The sequence below is a fragment of the Mauremys mutica genome, chromosome 2 (assembly GCF_020497125.1).
Source record: "Mauremys mutica isolate MM-2020 ecotype Southern chromosome 2, ASM2049712v1, whole genome shotgun sequence".
Lineage (NCBI taxonomy): Eukaryota > Metazoa > Chordata > Testudines > Geoemydidae > Mauremys > Mauremys mutica.
In genome coordinates this window covers 34,302,589-34,318,832 of record NC_059073.1, presented here as the reverse complement: position 1 = coordinate 34,318,832, position 16,244 = coordinate 34,302,589, and the positions used below count along the sequence as shown (strand labels likewise).

At 43.6% G+C, this 16,244-nt stretch overlaps 1 protein-coding gene across 1 annotated transcript in view; it reads right to left on the bottom strand.

Annotated features, from left to right (window-relative positions):
- The window catches only part of NUDCD1 (NudC domain containing 1), a 154,906-nt gene that overhangs the window by 132,360 nt on the left and 6,302 nt on the right, over positions 1 to 16,244 (bottom strand). The window contains exon 2 of the mRNA XM_045005329.1: positions 5,411 to 5,565. Within this exon, the coding sequence (XP_044861264.1) occupies positions 5,411 to 5,565 (155 nt within the window). The remainder of the gene's footprint in view (positions 1 to 5,410; positions 5,566 to 16,244) is intronic.

Genomic DNA, 16,244 nt, shown 5'->3' with positions numbered 1-16,244 from the left:
TCTTCGGTCGATGTAGTTAGGGCGATACAGTATCTTTGTAGACACTGTATTACTTACATTGCCTGTTGGCTGTCAACCCCTGGCAGTGGGGACAGCCTCCAGCTACAAGCCCTGAGCATGGCTCACAGCTCAAGCTATTGGCCCGTGGCAGCTTTGAGGGCCTCCAACTGAAAGTCCCGCAAAGGGCTCACAGCACCCTACAATGCTCCACACAGTTAGTTGATCAAAATAGAATATGAATTTTACATAAAGTTCTTCTCAACCTCAACGCAAATTTCAACATATGATACTTGGATGCAAATGTAGAAGCAGAATACTCTCAAGAGTTCCACTGAATGTCACTGAGAAACTGAGGCATCAGTCCTCCTTTCATTTAACCACCATGAGGCTGAATGTGAGAGTGGAAGAATTTTTACATTTCCACACTGTGCTTTTGGCTAAGATGTTACTTCTTCCTCAACTAGGTTTAAATAGTGTTCTGAACACCATATTGCCGTTTAGAACAATTGCACATGATCATCTCTCATCTTTTTCATTTTATGTTTGTTATCTGAAAAAGTGGCAAAGACTTCCTTGTACTCATCTCTATATTTGTGGATGGCATCTTCGATAAGCTAGTTATAATAGTTATTTACATCACATTTGCAGATGTATGTAAAGCACTTTGATCCTCAGATGAAAGTTGCTACAGAAGTAGATATCTTGTAGACCCTAGCAGAAGAGAAGGTATTTACCTGCTTTTTAAAAAATCTGATAAGTAATGAAGGAAGGACACAAGATCTATCCCCTTGGAAAACGAATCTGGATTTAGAATATATTTGTTCTTCATTTCACTTTTTACTTTGATAGATATTGCCACTTAAGTCAATGGTGATACTATTTAACTACATGATATAAATGAGTATCGCTGGCTGGAAACTATCTTGTATAGATATACATTTGATAGATATGAGTGGTGAAGCATGCTCATAGTGAGTGCTCTTATTGAAGTTTCTGTATGAAAATTAATTTGTATACCTTTAAAAAGTTCTCTCTCCATCTCAAACAAAACAGTCATGAAACAAGTGATTTCTCTGCTTAGAATATGAGGATGTGACAAGTAATCACAGACTTTAATAGAACAAAAAAACTCATGGGAGGATATTAATGAGTCTTAGTGATATTTCCCTATTCGTTGCCAAGGGATTTCTGTACAGTGAATTGTACTATGAAAGAATATCCATATGATTTCAATTAACTGCATATGACAGATGCCAACTACTGTCTCTTATGAAGTGGGCAATTATGTTCTTGATTAAATGCTCAAAAAAATTATAGTTGGATAGAGTATTTCACTATTTTTAACAAATGAAAAAGTTAGACTTCAGTGTGATGGGATCCATAAAACCCTTCCTTTCTCAGCCCTATAATACAGTGAAACTACACATAATTGGCCCTGTTGCAAACCCACTCTTCACAAATGCTTCCGTTGGACAGGTTTCTTTCTCCCTGACATTTCTGCTAGGAATACTGACTGTCCCCTGAGATTTGGCAAAGTCCAAAACCCATAGATAAAATTTCTGTATCTCTAGGAGAGACTCAACTCCTTCTATAGCCCTACCTTATAAAGGGAAAGCAGCTTATAGAGTGTCACTCTTCTCAGAAAGCCCTACGATGGGGGTATTTCATGCCCAATAGCTTTGGGTAAACACTTTTAGCTCAAGAAAAAGAGGGGAGCCTCAACCCATCCACATACTAAAATGCTACAGTTCCAAGTCCTAAATAGAATGAGCAACCTGGGTTCCCTCTTAACCTTGAACAGCCACCGTGGATCCACTTAATCTCTCAGTGGTTGTTTCCTTCATCCCACAGATTTGTTTTGCAGTCCAATCACTGAAATGGATTAGCATAGCCATGGAGACTCCATTCTCAATCTTAAAGGGTCAGATATCTCATTACTGCCACTAAGGGTATGGCTACACTTACAAATCTGCAGCGCTGGTACTTGCAGCGCTGGTCGTCCAGCTGTGCAGGGCCAGCGCTGGTGTGTGGCCACATTTGCAGCATTTGTAGCGCTGTTGGGAGTGATGCATTATGGGCAGCTATCCCAGCATTCAAGTGGCAGCAACGGTGCTTTTCAAAAGAGGGGGGTGGGATGGGGTGTAGTGTGACAGGGAGCGGGGGGAGAGAGAGAGTGTGGATTTTTGGAGCCAACACTGTGTTAGCTTCCTGACTTGAAAAATCAGAACATGTTCCCGATCCCTTACCCTTAACTCTTAACTGCAAACAGCCTGCAGCCAACACGACTCCCTTTCTCCCCTCTGCCCCCGCTGTTTCTGTCAAGCCTACACTCACTCCCTGCCTGCCTCATTATCTCATTTGATTGTTCACAGATTGATCACAGCAAACAGGAGCTGTGTTTGTAGATAAACAGCTCCGGGATCAACGGAGCTCGGAGTTCACAACAAAACAAAGAGAGGCTGCATAACAAAAGAAAGAGTAATTTATAAAAGCATTCTGGGATACATCCTTATACCCTGGAGGCCAATCACAGCGCTGGTGTGTGGCCACACTTGATGACCAGCGCTGCAGCACCAGCGCTGGAATCCTTATTCCCCATGCCGAGTGAGGTGTAGGGCCAGCGCTGCAGCCAGGGAGTTGCAGCGCTGGAAGTGCCCTGCAGGTGTGGCCACTTACTAATTGCAGCGCTGATGGAGGCTTTCCAGCGCTGCAACTCGCCAGTGTAGCCATACCCTAAGTGTAATTGTGGCTTAAATACATGACAGCAGGGTTAAACCAAGTTCTGTAGAGTTCAGAGATAACAGTGTAAAAAGACTGCATGGTCCTGAAAGAAACTATGCAGAAGATTGTGTATCTAAAAGTTAAGGTGACAAAACAATATGCAAATCGTCTAGGCCATTTGAAGGAAGATAGGTGAAATAGGGTAGTTGGATAATCTTTTGGTAAGACAGACTATCTCCTTCCTCATCCCCTTTGTTAAGTCACCTGAGGATTCCCCTCCATTTTTATCTCTAACGATGCCACTCTTCAACCTCATCATTGCAGCCAACTTGCTTTCAATCAAGGTAAATTGGAAAGTATATGTAATCATCAAAACATCTACAAGATTATAATTAAGTGATTACAGATATCCCTTCCCACCTCCTAAAATCTTTAACGGCCTTCATTTCAAACCCAAACATAGCCTGGGAAAAATCCCACATTTCAATAAGGAGGCCACCACCAAAACACAGATATGAGAAAGGAACAGGAAAGTAATAGTAAACAAGAAATTTGTATTTTATAGGCTTATAGTCTCTATAATCCTCAAGCAGTAACAATGTTCCACAATTCCACTGACACGTTATATAAATTCAGCACTGTTTTGAAAACAGAATTAGCTGCCCTGAGTCATTCACTACCAGAGAAAATCTTATCATGTGAATGAGGTATCAGCATTTTATTTTGCCTCTGACCCTAAAATGTTAAATCAAGAAAATGCATGAGGCACCCCCGCTGTTTAAATTAACAACTAGATCCAATTATGAACAACGTGTTTATCTGACCAAAAGAAAATGTTTAAATCCATATTGACAAGTGAAAAGTGTTGAGTCAATCACAAGTTTTCAGCCATGTTCTTACACGCTACCTGGAAAGGTTGGCCGATAAAATATAAGCCTCAATTGTCAGAGATATAGACTTACTTCACATGGGACAGGCATGTCCGAAACTAAAAATATTAACTTTGAAAATGCCATTTTAGTATCACCAGTAACATGTTCTCCTATTCCCCATGAATCCCAATGTCTGCTTATTACAATTATTGTTAAGTACAATACTAGATGTGTATCAGAAACATTGTGTCCAGGTAGTATTTTCCCTTGCACAATACAGAATTACCATATAATGGAAATTGTTTAATCCAAATAAAACAGCCTCAAAATAGAGCATAGATTCTACTACTGGAGAATGCTGATATAAAACCACAGAATCACCATCTTTTATGGTTTAGTCTAATTCAGCGTTTTTCAAAGTTCAGGTCATGACCCAGTACTGGGTCATGGCATGTCAGGCACTGGGTCGCGCTGGTCAGTGCCGCTGACTGGGACATTAAAAGTCCTATCAGTGTTGCTGCCCAGCTAAGGCAGGCTAGTCCCTACTTGTTTCGATAATGCACTGCGTCCCGGAAGTGGCCAGCAGTGGGTCCAGCTTCTAGGCAGGGGGGCCACAGGGCTTTGCGCGCTGCCCCCACCCCAAGCACTGGCTCTGCACTCCCACTGGCCAGGAACCGGCCAATGGGAACTAGGTGAGCGGCCAATGCCTGCGAGCGAGAATCGTGTGAAGCTGCTTGCGCGCCTCCGCGTAGGAGCCTGACCTGCTGCTGGCCGCTTCCGGTGCGCAGCATTGTCTGAGGTGCCAGGACAGGCGGGAAGGCTGCCTCTGCACCCTGGCTGCGCTGCTAACTGGGAGCCGCCGGAGGTAAGTCTGTGCCTCAACCCCACGTTCCAATCCCCTGCCCCAGCCCTGAGCCCCACCCCCAACCTGGAACCCCTTCCTGCACTCCAAACTCCTCATTCCTGGCCCCACCCCAGAGCCTGCACCCCCAGACCAGAGCCCTGACTCCCTCCCACACCCTGAACCCTTCATTCCCAGCCCCACCCTGCAGCCCTCGCCCCTCCCACACCCAAACCCATCATCCCCAGCTCCACTGGGTCACGGACATCAACCATTTTCTTCAACTGGGTCCCCAGAAAAAAAAGTTTGAAAACCACTGGTCTAATTTTCTCTGATTCCACTGAGTAAACCCAAAGGTCCTTCACCCATCTACTTGGCCCAAATTAAGTTTTTGGTCTGTACATGCCAGAGATACATGCCCTGGTCACTAACTCCCACCCCTCACAACCTCTCTTCCTATGCTTATACAGTGAAGAGATTTTCAAATTAAAAAAAGAACATGTGTCAAGGAGAATTAAGGAGGACCATTTTGCCAACTAGAAAAGGGTGCCCACTCTTTTCTTCCCTTCATCCAGCCACTAAGCATCCTCCTCTTCTCCTTTCTGAATGAAAATAAAATAGGACACTTTTCAGAAAAGGAAGATCTGGGAGAAAACAGTACTGAAACCCATCACTTCCTTGGTTTTTGTTTCAAACCCCACACCCTACCGTGCACCCTTCTCTCTTTCTCCAAGTGACAGATACCAAGATCAGAAGAGACCATGGGTGGTTATCTAGTCTGACCTCTGGTATAACAAAGGACACAGAACTCCCTCTCAACTTCCCTTGTAGATTCCCCCCTCTCACCCCCGCTTTCTACACTCTTCCTCCTAGGATTTTCCCCTCTTCAGTTTTTTTGTGCTTGCATACTATTCATTTTCTTTTCATTGGTCCCACCATACCTCTTTCATTTTTTTAAAATAAATGTTATTCTTACCAGAGTCACTGATAAATTCATAACCCTTCCAAGTTGATCAACATAGTAGATATTATCCTGGTACCAAGAATCAAGATGTAGGTAATTATACATGCCAAAGGCACGCATGTGGTCCAGGGTATACTGATCATCTCGAAGTTTCACTTCTGCTACAGCTGAAAAATAAAGCCAGAAAGACTATTTTAACAACTAAAAAATGCAGTTAATCATATTGCATTATTAGCCTTTTGAGCCTGTAGCTGGGTGGTGTGCCTTCCACATTTGTGCTGAAAGCTTAAGGATTTTAAAGTTTTTTGCATGCAGACTGGCTTAAGGAGACTGAGGATGGGAGGAATTATGTTTATGTGATCACCGCTACCATCCATGCCTTGGCTCCTCACTGTCCCTCTCCCACACATGCAACCTCTCAGAAGTGCTGTGCCAAGTCTTCGTTTATTTACTCTAATTTAAAGTTTCGCATGCCGGTAATACATTTTAACATTTTTAGAATGTCTCTTTCTCTCTAAGTCTATAAACTATTGTTGTATGTAAAGTAAACAAGTTTTTTAAAATGTTTAAGAAGCGTCATTTAAAATTAAATTAAAATGCAGATCTTATCAGTTTAGTGCAGTGGTTCTTAACCTGGGGCGCACGCACCCCCTGGGGCAGGGCCAGTGCAAAGATATTTTGAGCCCTAGGCGAAACTTCCACCTTGGGTCCCCCCGCCCCGCACATGGGTTCATTGAGGGGCAAATCCCAACAAGCCTTTATAGACCCCAGGGGCCAGCCTGCTCAGGGGCTAGCCGTGCCCAGGGGCTGCTCCCCAGACCAGGTTCCCCCCTCCCCACCCTCTGAACTCCCCTGGAGGGTGCACAGCCCCCCCACCCCACCCCGGTGGCCCCCGCCCCGAGTCCTCTCACTGGCTTTGCTGGGCTTGGGCCACTGCAGCAGCTCGGCAGGGAGGAGTTGCCTTCCGGAGGCACCAGAGAGCCAGAGCATCCCACTTGCAGCAGCAGCGAGCCACAGCCATGGAGGTGCCAGCGCAGTGCAGAGGGGCAGCAGCCCTGCAAAGGCAGCGGCACCGCTAGTGGGGAGCAGCCGTGCCCCCCCTGCCCAGGCTGCAGCCCTGCGCCCCCCAGGGGGCTCCTGCAGGCTGCAATGTATGTATGCGGGCACCAGCCCCCATGCACCCCCCCCAGCTCTCCCTCACCTAGGATTACCATAATAAAAAAGAGGGGAGAGCCCTGCCCTAGCCCCGCCCCCATCCACTTCTCCCACTTCCCACCCTGACTGCCCCCGTCAGAACCCCCGACCCCACTCCCTGCTCCTTGTCCCCTGACTGCCCCATCCTGGGACCCCTGCCCCTAACTGCCCCCCAGAACCCCACCCCCTACCTAAGTCTCCCTGCTCCTTGCCCCCGATTGCCCCTCCTGAGACTCCCCCACCCTAACTGCCCCCCTAGGGCCCTACCCCCTACTTGTCCCCTGACCGCCCCAACCCTTATCCACACCCGTGCCCCCAGACAGACCCCCGAGCCTCCCACGTCCTATCCAAACATTCCCCGTCCCCTGACAAGACCCCCAGAACTCCCAATCCATCCAATCCTCCCCCTGCTCCCTGACCGCCCCCGGGACTCCCCTTACCATGCCCATGCTGGTCAGACGCTGGCTCCACGTTGAGGCAAAACTCTACGTGGAGTGCTGAGGCAGTGCGAGGGAGGGACCTGCGGGAGGGGCAGCGGCAGCTCACACTTCCGGGAGCTGCAGAACCTGAGCGCGGTGAGGGAGAAGCTGGGGGGCACGCCTGCCCAGGCTGTGGCCTGCTGCCCACCCCAGGGGGCTCCTGGAGCGGATACATGAGGGCGCCGGTCCCCATGTGCCCCCCAGCTCCCCGTGCTCAGGTTCTGCATCTCCCAGGAGTGTGAGCCGCCGCCCCTCCCGCAGCAGGCTCAGGGCCCTGTGCCCCAGCGGCTCACACTCCCAGGAGCCGCACAACCCGAGTGCGGTGAGGGGGGAGCTGGCGGGCACGCCTGCTGCCAGTCTGGAGTCCCGGCCACGAGCCCCAATCAGCCTCCTGCCGGCTGAGTGAATGGAACCCCAGGCCACCAGGACGCTGAGCAGGGCTGGCGGCCGGGACCCTGGCCGGCAGCCGAGTGCCAGGCAAAAATCAGCTCGCATGCCACCTTTGGCATGCATGCTGTAGGTTGCCGACCACTGATCAAGTGCATAAAGGTTTCTGACACCACCATAGTAATGAAAATAAAAAAATGTCTACCTCCATCACAATTGCAAAACCACAGCCAGCAGGGTTATTCCGCCTGGAAATTTGGACTTCATAATTCAGCCACGGGGTCAAATCACCAGCCACTAAAAGGCAGAAAACTCTGAACCAGAGTTGACCACATTAGCCACCATGCCACTATTTGGTGGTATATGGTCTCAACACACTCATTGAAACTGAAGGAGTCTTGAGAACGTCCTTCTTGGCTAATAAATACCAAACTATTCACGGATAATGGAAGTTACCAACACCTCCTTCAGGTAAGTAAATCTACCACTTGCCTTGAAAAATACAGTCATCCATCCAATCCTCAAAATAAATAAAATGAAAAGCCACAACAACTCAATCCTTAAGACCTCTCAGCATTCCCACCCACCTCCGCCCCCCCGGGTAGTTTAGCAGGTTCACTTCTCTGAATGAGGTGTTTTAATTTGCCCACTCCTACAAAAATAATTGATAAAGTAGCAACAAGCAAGCACACACCATCACATGACATTGGGTTTCAGACCACAGCACAGTCTAGACCTAGAAAGTTAGTGGGAAAAAATCCAGTCATATTCTTACATAAAACCTTTATAAAATGACTGTGTAAGCATGGCTTTTCATAGTTGTTGAAATTGTTAAGTTGCAAGTATCAACCCCATGGCAGCCCAAATCATGTGGCTTTGCAGAATTGTACAATGGATTTCAGCTTCTCTGCAGTGAATAAGAAGTTACTGTCCCATTCCACAAGCTTTAAAAGGATTTCCTTAAAGTATCAAAAATGAAGAGGGGAAAAAAACGTACCAGTGATGATTGAATCAGTAAGCCTCTTTCTTATTTTTAGTTCATTTTAACTAAATATTTTACAATAGTTAACACGTAAAGACAGCTATTGCCAAATGGCACTTTAGATGTGTTTGTGAAATGAAGCTTTATCAAAGAGATGTTATTGTGACCTAATGAGTTTTTAAAAATTGGATATGTTTAGTGAGGAAAAAAGACTGATAACAGTATTCAAATATGTTAAGGTTGGTTATAAGGAGGACAGTGATCAATAGTTTTCTATATGCACTGAAGATAGGACAACAGATAACCTGCAGCAAGGGAAATGTAGTTTAGGAAAAACTTTCTAACTACAGTGGTAGTTAAGCACTGGAATAAGCTTCCAAGGGAGGTTGTGGAATCCAAGTCATTGGAGGTTTTCAAGAATCGGTTAGACAAACACCTGTCAGAGATGGTCTAGGTATACTTGGTTCTACCTAAGCACAGAGGGATGGACTGTATGACCTCTCAAGGATCCTTCCAGCCCTATATAATCCCCAAAATGAGAAGACCAGAGAACAGGGTGAACATATTGTAATTAATTAAAAACTAACAGGAAAGATAGTCGAAGACAATTATTTCAGTGGAACCAAGTTGATAACATCTGCTCCATGTACTGATATATTAACAAAACTAATATTTTTTGGCTTAGTAGGAGTCACACACTGAAGCATTTAAAGGATTTTTACCTAGAAAGCAATAGGTATTGTCATACTTGGTAACAAGCTTTTCAAAACACAACAATAGGAGCAGCGGGGCCAAGTGCTCAGGGCGGGGCAGCACACAAATCTTGCAAAGCCACCTAGCCCTGCCTCTGCCTAGGAGCAGCAGGGACATGTTGCCGCTTCCAGGGAGCCACGTGGAGCCAGGTAGGGAGCCTGCCACACGAAACGGACTATAAACCAGACTTTTAATTAAGATAAAAAATGCCGGTTTATAGAGCTTTCTGGTTGGTAAAGTACCGAATAATAATACAAAAGAAATTTCATCCTTGAAAAAAAAGTGTATTATTCTCTTGATAAAATATTAGTGTTTCCAGAACACTTTAAATTCCAGAAACATATAAATCAATTTATAAAGAACAGTTTAGGTATTAAAATGAAACAAAATAACCATGCCAGAAAAGATCCAGCTATTTAAATGGTCAAGTTTTACATTCTTGGGAAATACTGTTTACAAAGCTTTAAAATGGGCACTAATGGAAGTGGCAAGGGAAGTTTGAAGAGTACATGTGAATTGAATGAGGAGGTAGATCTTAACAGTGATTCATTTTAATTCATATTAATGGACTAACTGGTTAGTAGTAAACCATTTCTGTGTCCCTTTTATTGAACATTCACTCAGCTACGAAAGAAATTATATATGAAATTAAACAATATTTCAGCCCTATTGTGTAAGTTTACCAGGGAATGGATTATAAATCACAATTTACAATAAATATGTCCTAATCAACTTCTATAACATAGCTTGTTTATGCTAATTTGATGGGCTCCTCCACAAATTACATTTATTTTCCATAGATTAGATACCAATACCATTTTTGTAAGTATAATTGAACAATAAAACAAGATAAAACGTGAAGCTTTTCCCTTCAGACTTACTGCCAGAACACAAAGGACTAGTAGGAAAGCTGCAGTAACCCATAGAGATGTAATTATTAATTCACTTCAGTGCATTGCTTAAAAAGCATGGTAATTCACATGCTGCTTGTGCACAGTTCCCCAGCACTTAAAACTTATTCTAAATCAAGTTTCATCAAACTTATCAAATGCACTTATCCTGCTGAGGACCCATTGCAAGTATGAAGTTTCATATTAAATATGAGGAAAAGACCATCCTTTGTAATATAAGCACCTTTGTAATAGAATATCAGGGTTGGAAGGGACCTCAGGAGGTCATCTAGTCCAGCTCCTTCTCAAAGCAGGACCAATCCCCAACTAATTCATCCCAGCCAGGTCTTTGTCAAGCCTGACCTTAAAAACCTCTAAGGAAGGAGATTCCACCACATCCCTAGGTAACCCTACAAGCAACATGTGGTTGGCTGCTTCACTCACACACAGAGCCCAATATTATTTCTGAGGGATGGGCAGGATGGAAGAAAGGCACATTGGATTAACAATTGTGCAACATGTTAGCACCTAGATAGGGGAATATGAACAACAAGATAAATACCATTCATATTTTGCTTCTGTTAGTCTATCTTGAAAAGGGAGTCTCTGCATAGGACTGCTCCTTGGGGGAGGGGACCATATTTTTTAAACACAGTGAGGCCCTGATCCTCGTTGGACCTTTTGGGCACTACTGTGATACAAATATTAAGCTACTACTTATAGTGCTGGATCTCTCTATGGCATTTGATCATGTTGGCCATCAATACTCCTGTTGTGTCTCAGAGACAAAGTAGGGATGAACAAAACAGTCAGATGGCTCCATTCCTTCCTTTCAGACTGAATCCACAGGGTTGAAGGCCGCTATTCCTCCACATCTAGAACCTTCACTTGTGGAGTTCTACAAGGCTCAATCCTCCCCTTCTACTCAATTCAACACCTACATGAAGCTGAAGGGGGAGATTTTGAAATAGCATAAGCAGAAATGCCAGCAGTACATAGACAACACCCAGCTCTACATTTTGCTAGCATCAAATGCTAACAGCATTAACTCCTACTATCTTGATGCTTAAGAGACATCAGCACTCAGATGAGGCTTAGAAGGATTAGATTTTTATCGATAAATTATCAGTAAATGTCAAGTTTACCACACAAACCAACAAAAAAAATATTTCCATTGATAATAAAAATTTAGAGCTATGCATTGGAAGAAAAATGATTCTTGAAAACAGACTTAAGGATATTTACTTTGTATACTTTCACATGATGTTGACAATTTGTGCTTTAACTTTTTGAAACTCAGCATTTACTGTCAGCAAGTTGTCTGACCTCCACCCATAACATCACGCATCTGTGAAAATTTAAACAGAAAATTGAAAAACAATGCTTAAAACCCATAATATTGCACAACTGAAAAATTAAAATCAACCAAAATAGAAAAAAATGCTTAAAAACAGATATCCACCAAAACTATACAAAAAAATTAATTCTGCCAACCCTATCAATAGAGGACAAAAACTAAACTGCTGCAAGATAGAGGTTGCATGATGGATGAAAAAGAAGAATTACAACGAATTTTTTATATATATATATATATATATATAAACCTCCTCCATCATAGTAATTTGCCATTCAGTCATCATGGGTCTTTTGGGACTCCTTGTTACTTTTACATACTAATAGTCAAATTAGACAAATAGTCACAGCTGCTAAAAACTCTAAGACACAACTGGCCAGAAGTCTGTGCTTCATACTACAAGATTTTGATATGGCCACAGCAGTTCACTCATTCACAATTTGATTACTGCTATGCATCATTCCTAAGAATGAAGCCACCAATTCTGATAAAGGTCCACTTGGCTCTAAATTCAGCAATCTGCCTGTTCATCAACAGTGTGCGCTATGAACATCCTGCTCTCTGCACTGGTTCCCTCTAGAACAACATCATTAAATTAAAGATTTTAGTCTCAACATTCAAAGCACTCCATGGAACACCTCTCCCCTCTCCCTCTCCCTTATTGTCCATTGATGCAACTACAACTTCTGTGAAGCTATGCTATATCAACGAGGGTGAGCCTTATGAGAATGGGAGATAGAGCTCTTGCAGCATACAAAAAGATAATATATTGATCTGGAATGACCAGTTACTCAAGATACTGGATGGTTTGGATGTGTGCTTCAGTGACTGGACTAATTTGTTTTATTTCCCTCCTGAAATAATTTCAGAAAGCACTGAACATCTGAAACTACTTTTATATAAATCAATTAATGGGATCTAGGTATTGTATGAAATTGAGATGTTATTAAACAGGTCCCAAATGTGGGAATTAAGGTCTCATGTTGTACTTTATTTTAAATGTTAAATTAATGGTTATATTAAATAACTGAAATAAGATTATGGAAAACTACTCCTGGGGGAATACTGCACCACTGCGCACATGCAGAATTCATGTCCCCTGAAGATTTTTTTTCCTCCATAGAAAATACTTTCTGCCAAAGAAGCACTGCAGTTATGCCTTTCACCTGCCAGGGGCTGCTGTGACACCAGAACTGAGGGCAGCCCACTCGCTGACCAGCAGCTGATAGAGAGGAGGAGAGTCTGCATTCCTCATGGCACCCTGATTGCAGGGCCAGATGAGGAGGCATGGGATATGGACAGAGCATGGCACATGAGGCTGCTGGGAGTCACAGACGGGGGTTCAGAAGGGCTAGTGGGGGGACAGACTGGGGCAGGGGCTCAGTGGGAGTGCAGGTACACATGGGGACAAGGCAGATGTGCCTGACTGAATGGGAGAGGCTAAGGGTCAGGCAAGGGACTGCATCACCGAGGTCAACTCCCTAACAATGCCCTCTCAGTCAACCAAAAAAAAGGGAAAAAAAAGAAAGAAAGAAAGAAAGAAAACCTTGTTCCATACTTCTCCCCACCCATACTCAGCAACACTCCTGGGTCACTCCCAGGCTCCTTCCCAGCAATTACTTCCCTCTCCCTTGGCTTTTCTATTAATCCTGACTCTCCCAAGCATTTGCACTGCTTCTGAGCAGTGAAGGAAATACATTTCTGTATTGTAGTTTAAATGAATTATTACTCATAGCTCTGTATTAATATGCCTAATAAGAATCTATTTGTCAAAAAACCTTTGCTGTATCATTTTTGTTGTCTGTACTGTTACAGACATACTTGCTGACAGGTATTTTGAAATAAATTACCAAAATAATTGAAACTGGCATGATTATATGGTGTTATTTTGACAAATATGCAAAATTTTGCAGAATTTTTAATTTTTGGTACAGAATTCCCCCAGACGTAGTAATAAGTGTCCTTCAGGTTATACCAAAAAGTTTTGCTTAAAGTCTTCAGCCCTAAGTAAATAAAATGAAGTAGGTTCTACAAATAAAAGAAGCCTGTGCACAAGTGCCATCTGCTGTCATTTTACCAAATGCTTAGGTAGTGTTTATAGGAGACGGGCCTAAACAATGAGGACGTTTAGCCCTTTCTTTCCACAGTGCTCAAGGCTCAAGTTTTCTTGGCAGTCCTAAGAGATGAACAGGAAAGCAAGAGAACTGAAGGCAAAAAATAAAAGGGAGCCAAGAGAGTAAAGGAGGTAAATCAGGAACAGAGGGTTAGACTAAAAGGAAAATGATTGAGAATTTAAACCAGATCAGTCAGAAAAGAAATGTTTCTACAGAAAAATAATTCAAAACAAAACAAAAAAAAAATAAATATTTTTTGTAAAACCTGGGATTTTTTCAGTATAACAAAATTGGTTTAAACTGAAAGCAAAGGGGCTTAAATATGGGAAAGTTCCTCCAGGACACTCAAACCAGCTTCTTCATCAGCACTAAATACTGTAGTGTGTTTTTGTTTGCCTTTTAAGAAGAGTATCAAGAACTTTCAGAAGGAACCGGGCCTCCTTAGAAAGTTTTGGTATTTGTTTTTGTTGTTTTGTTTTGTTTAATTGATACTATTTTTCTTTATTGATAGGACATTGTCCCACAAGTTATTTTTTAAAAATGAAATCTGATAAAGGTCTGTAATCATAAGCCTTGTCCAATGAACCAGCAGCAGCAAAGTAACTGTCTCATGGGCTTTTCTAGATTTTTATTGTCTTCAATACATTCTAGGTTGAGAAAACTACTAGTAAACATTTTTTAAACTGTTTATTAAATCTGCCTTCATTTTGGACAAGTGCTTAACATGCTCCCATATACTGCTATTCTTTGCTTTGCAATGCCACCCTGTGGATGAAACCTGGTACTTCATGTATACTTATTGAAATACTGCACTGGAAAAAGATCATTAACTCTCTGCAGGTGTCAATTTGCGTAGCTCTCATTTGTTGTCCAAATATATCAGTTGTGTCCTGGTTCTGTGGCCCCTCCTTCAGTTGAGGGAGTTTGAGGCCTTAGAGTTTCAGGCGGGCCTAGGACCACCCTCCCAAGATCCAAGTAGGCTACAAAGTCCCTATTTATTGACCATAGGTATTTTCCTAGATAATTATTTTTGTTTTAAAACCTGCTTTAAGAAATTAAGCATAAATGTTAAATTAATAACTGTACTACTGGATTGTGGCAGCATGGAAAGAATGGACAGTAAGGATTAAATCACTGCAATGAGCATGCCATTAAGGAAAGCAGGATTTTGTATTCCTTTATTCATACGCCACATACAAAACAGCTGGGGGGAAAAAAAGGTCATCTGAAAAATACATACCGATTGGTGAAGTATTATTTACTGGATTCAGTTACTAAAAAAAGATATTAAACGAGATCTATTGTGCACTGCACTCACAAAACAGACTAAATAATACAGCAGATATTAATTTACAAGAGAAAGAAAACATGTTAAGGGTTAATTCACAAATAATTTATGTCTATTGCAAGAGCAATTTGCATTAAATATATGTAAACCAATGGAATTATGAAGTAGAAAAGAAAAAACTTGTCAGTAAGTATTTCCTTCCGGAATATCTTTTGTGACAAGAAATTAAGTGACACAAAAGACAGAAAAATACACCTCTGCCCAGGGCCGGCTCTACAGTTTTCGCCGCCCCAAGCAGCACACCGAATTGCCGCCGTGGTCGGCGGGGGCAGTCCATGTGCCCTTAGGGCAGCAGGCGCATTTCTGCGGCGGCGGCAATTCGGCGGCAGCTTTTATGTTTAGCTGAAGCCGCCCCGGACAGCTAAACATAGAAGCTGCTGCTTCTGAATTGCCGCCACCGTGGAAACGCGCGTGCAGCCCTAACGCGGACTGCCCCCCCACTCCGCCCGCCGCTGCAATTCGGCGCGCTGCTTGGGGGCAAAACAATAGGGACTGCCGCCCCTTGCAGAATGCCGCCCCAAGCACCAGCTTGGAATGCTGGTGCCTGGAGCTGGCCCTGCCTCTGTCTGAGGTTCAACCCAGTTCTATGAGTCTAGGTGTAGAGCCCTGCCTATTCATTGACATTGATTCTCTGTTTCCCTATCAGCCTCTCTCTTATACCTCTTCCTCAGAGCAATAATGAAAGGTTAAGAACTTGAACTGGAGTTAGTTGTCAGTGCCTCTGAACCCTGTAACAGGAACACCAATTTCATTAAACTGGACTGTGTTATTGTGCAGTTTTGTTGTTGCCTACCACACAATGACACTTGGCAGAGGCATCTTCAAAAAAAAAAAGTGTTTTTAAAGTTGAAATTCAGAATGAAGGAAAGAGTAATTTGCACAGTAAAGAAAGAACATGTCATGAAAAAACTTAATTTCTAAATCCTTTACAAATGAAACACTTTTCACCAAAGTTAAAGAATGTTTATAACAGGTGTCCCCAACCTTTTTAGGTCCAGGGACCGGTTTCGTTTGCCGGACCCTCCGCAGGCGTGCCTGCGGGAGGTCCAGCTGAGCCGCGGGACGAGCGCTCCCTCCGCAGTCGTGCCTGCGGGAGGTCCAGCTGAGCCCCGGGAGCAGCGGACCTACCGCAGGCACGACTGCGGAGGGAGCGCTCGTCCCGCGGCTCAGCTGGACCTCCCACAGGCATGCCTGTGGAAGCTCCACTGGGTCGGTTCGCGGCCCGGTTTCTAAGAGGCCGCGGACCGGTACCGGGCCGTGGACCGGGGGTTGGGGACCCCTGGTTTATAATATGTGCATACATGGTTATAATATACAAAAAACACTCACAATCAAAAAGAATTTT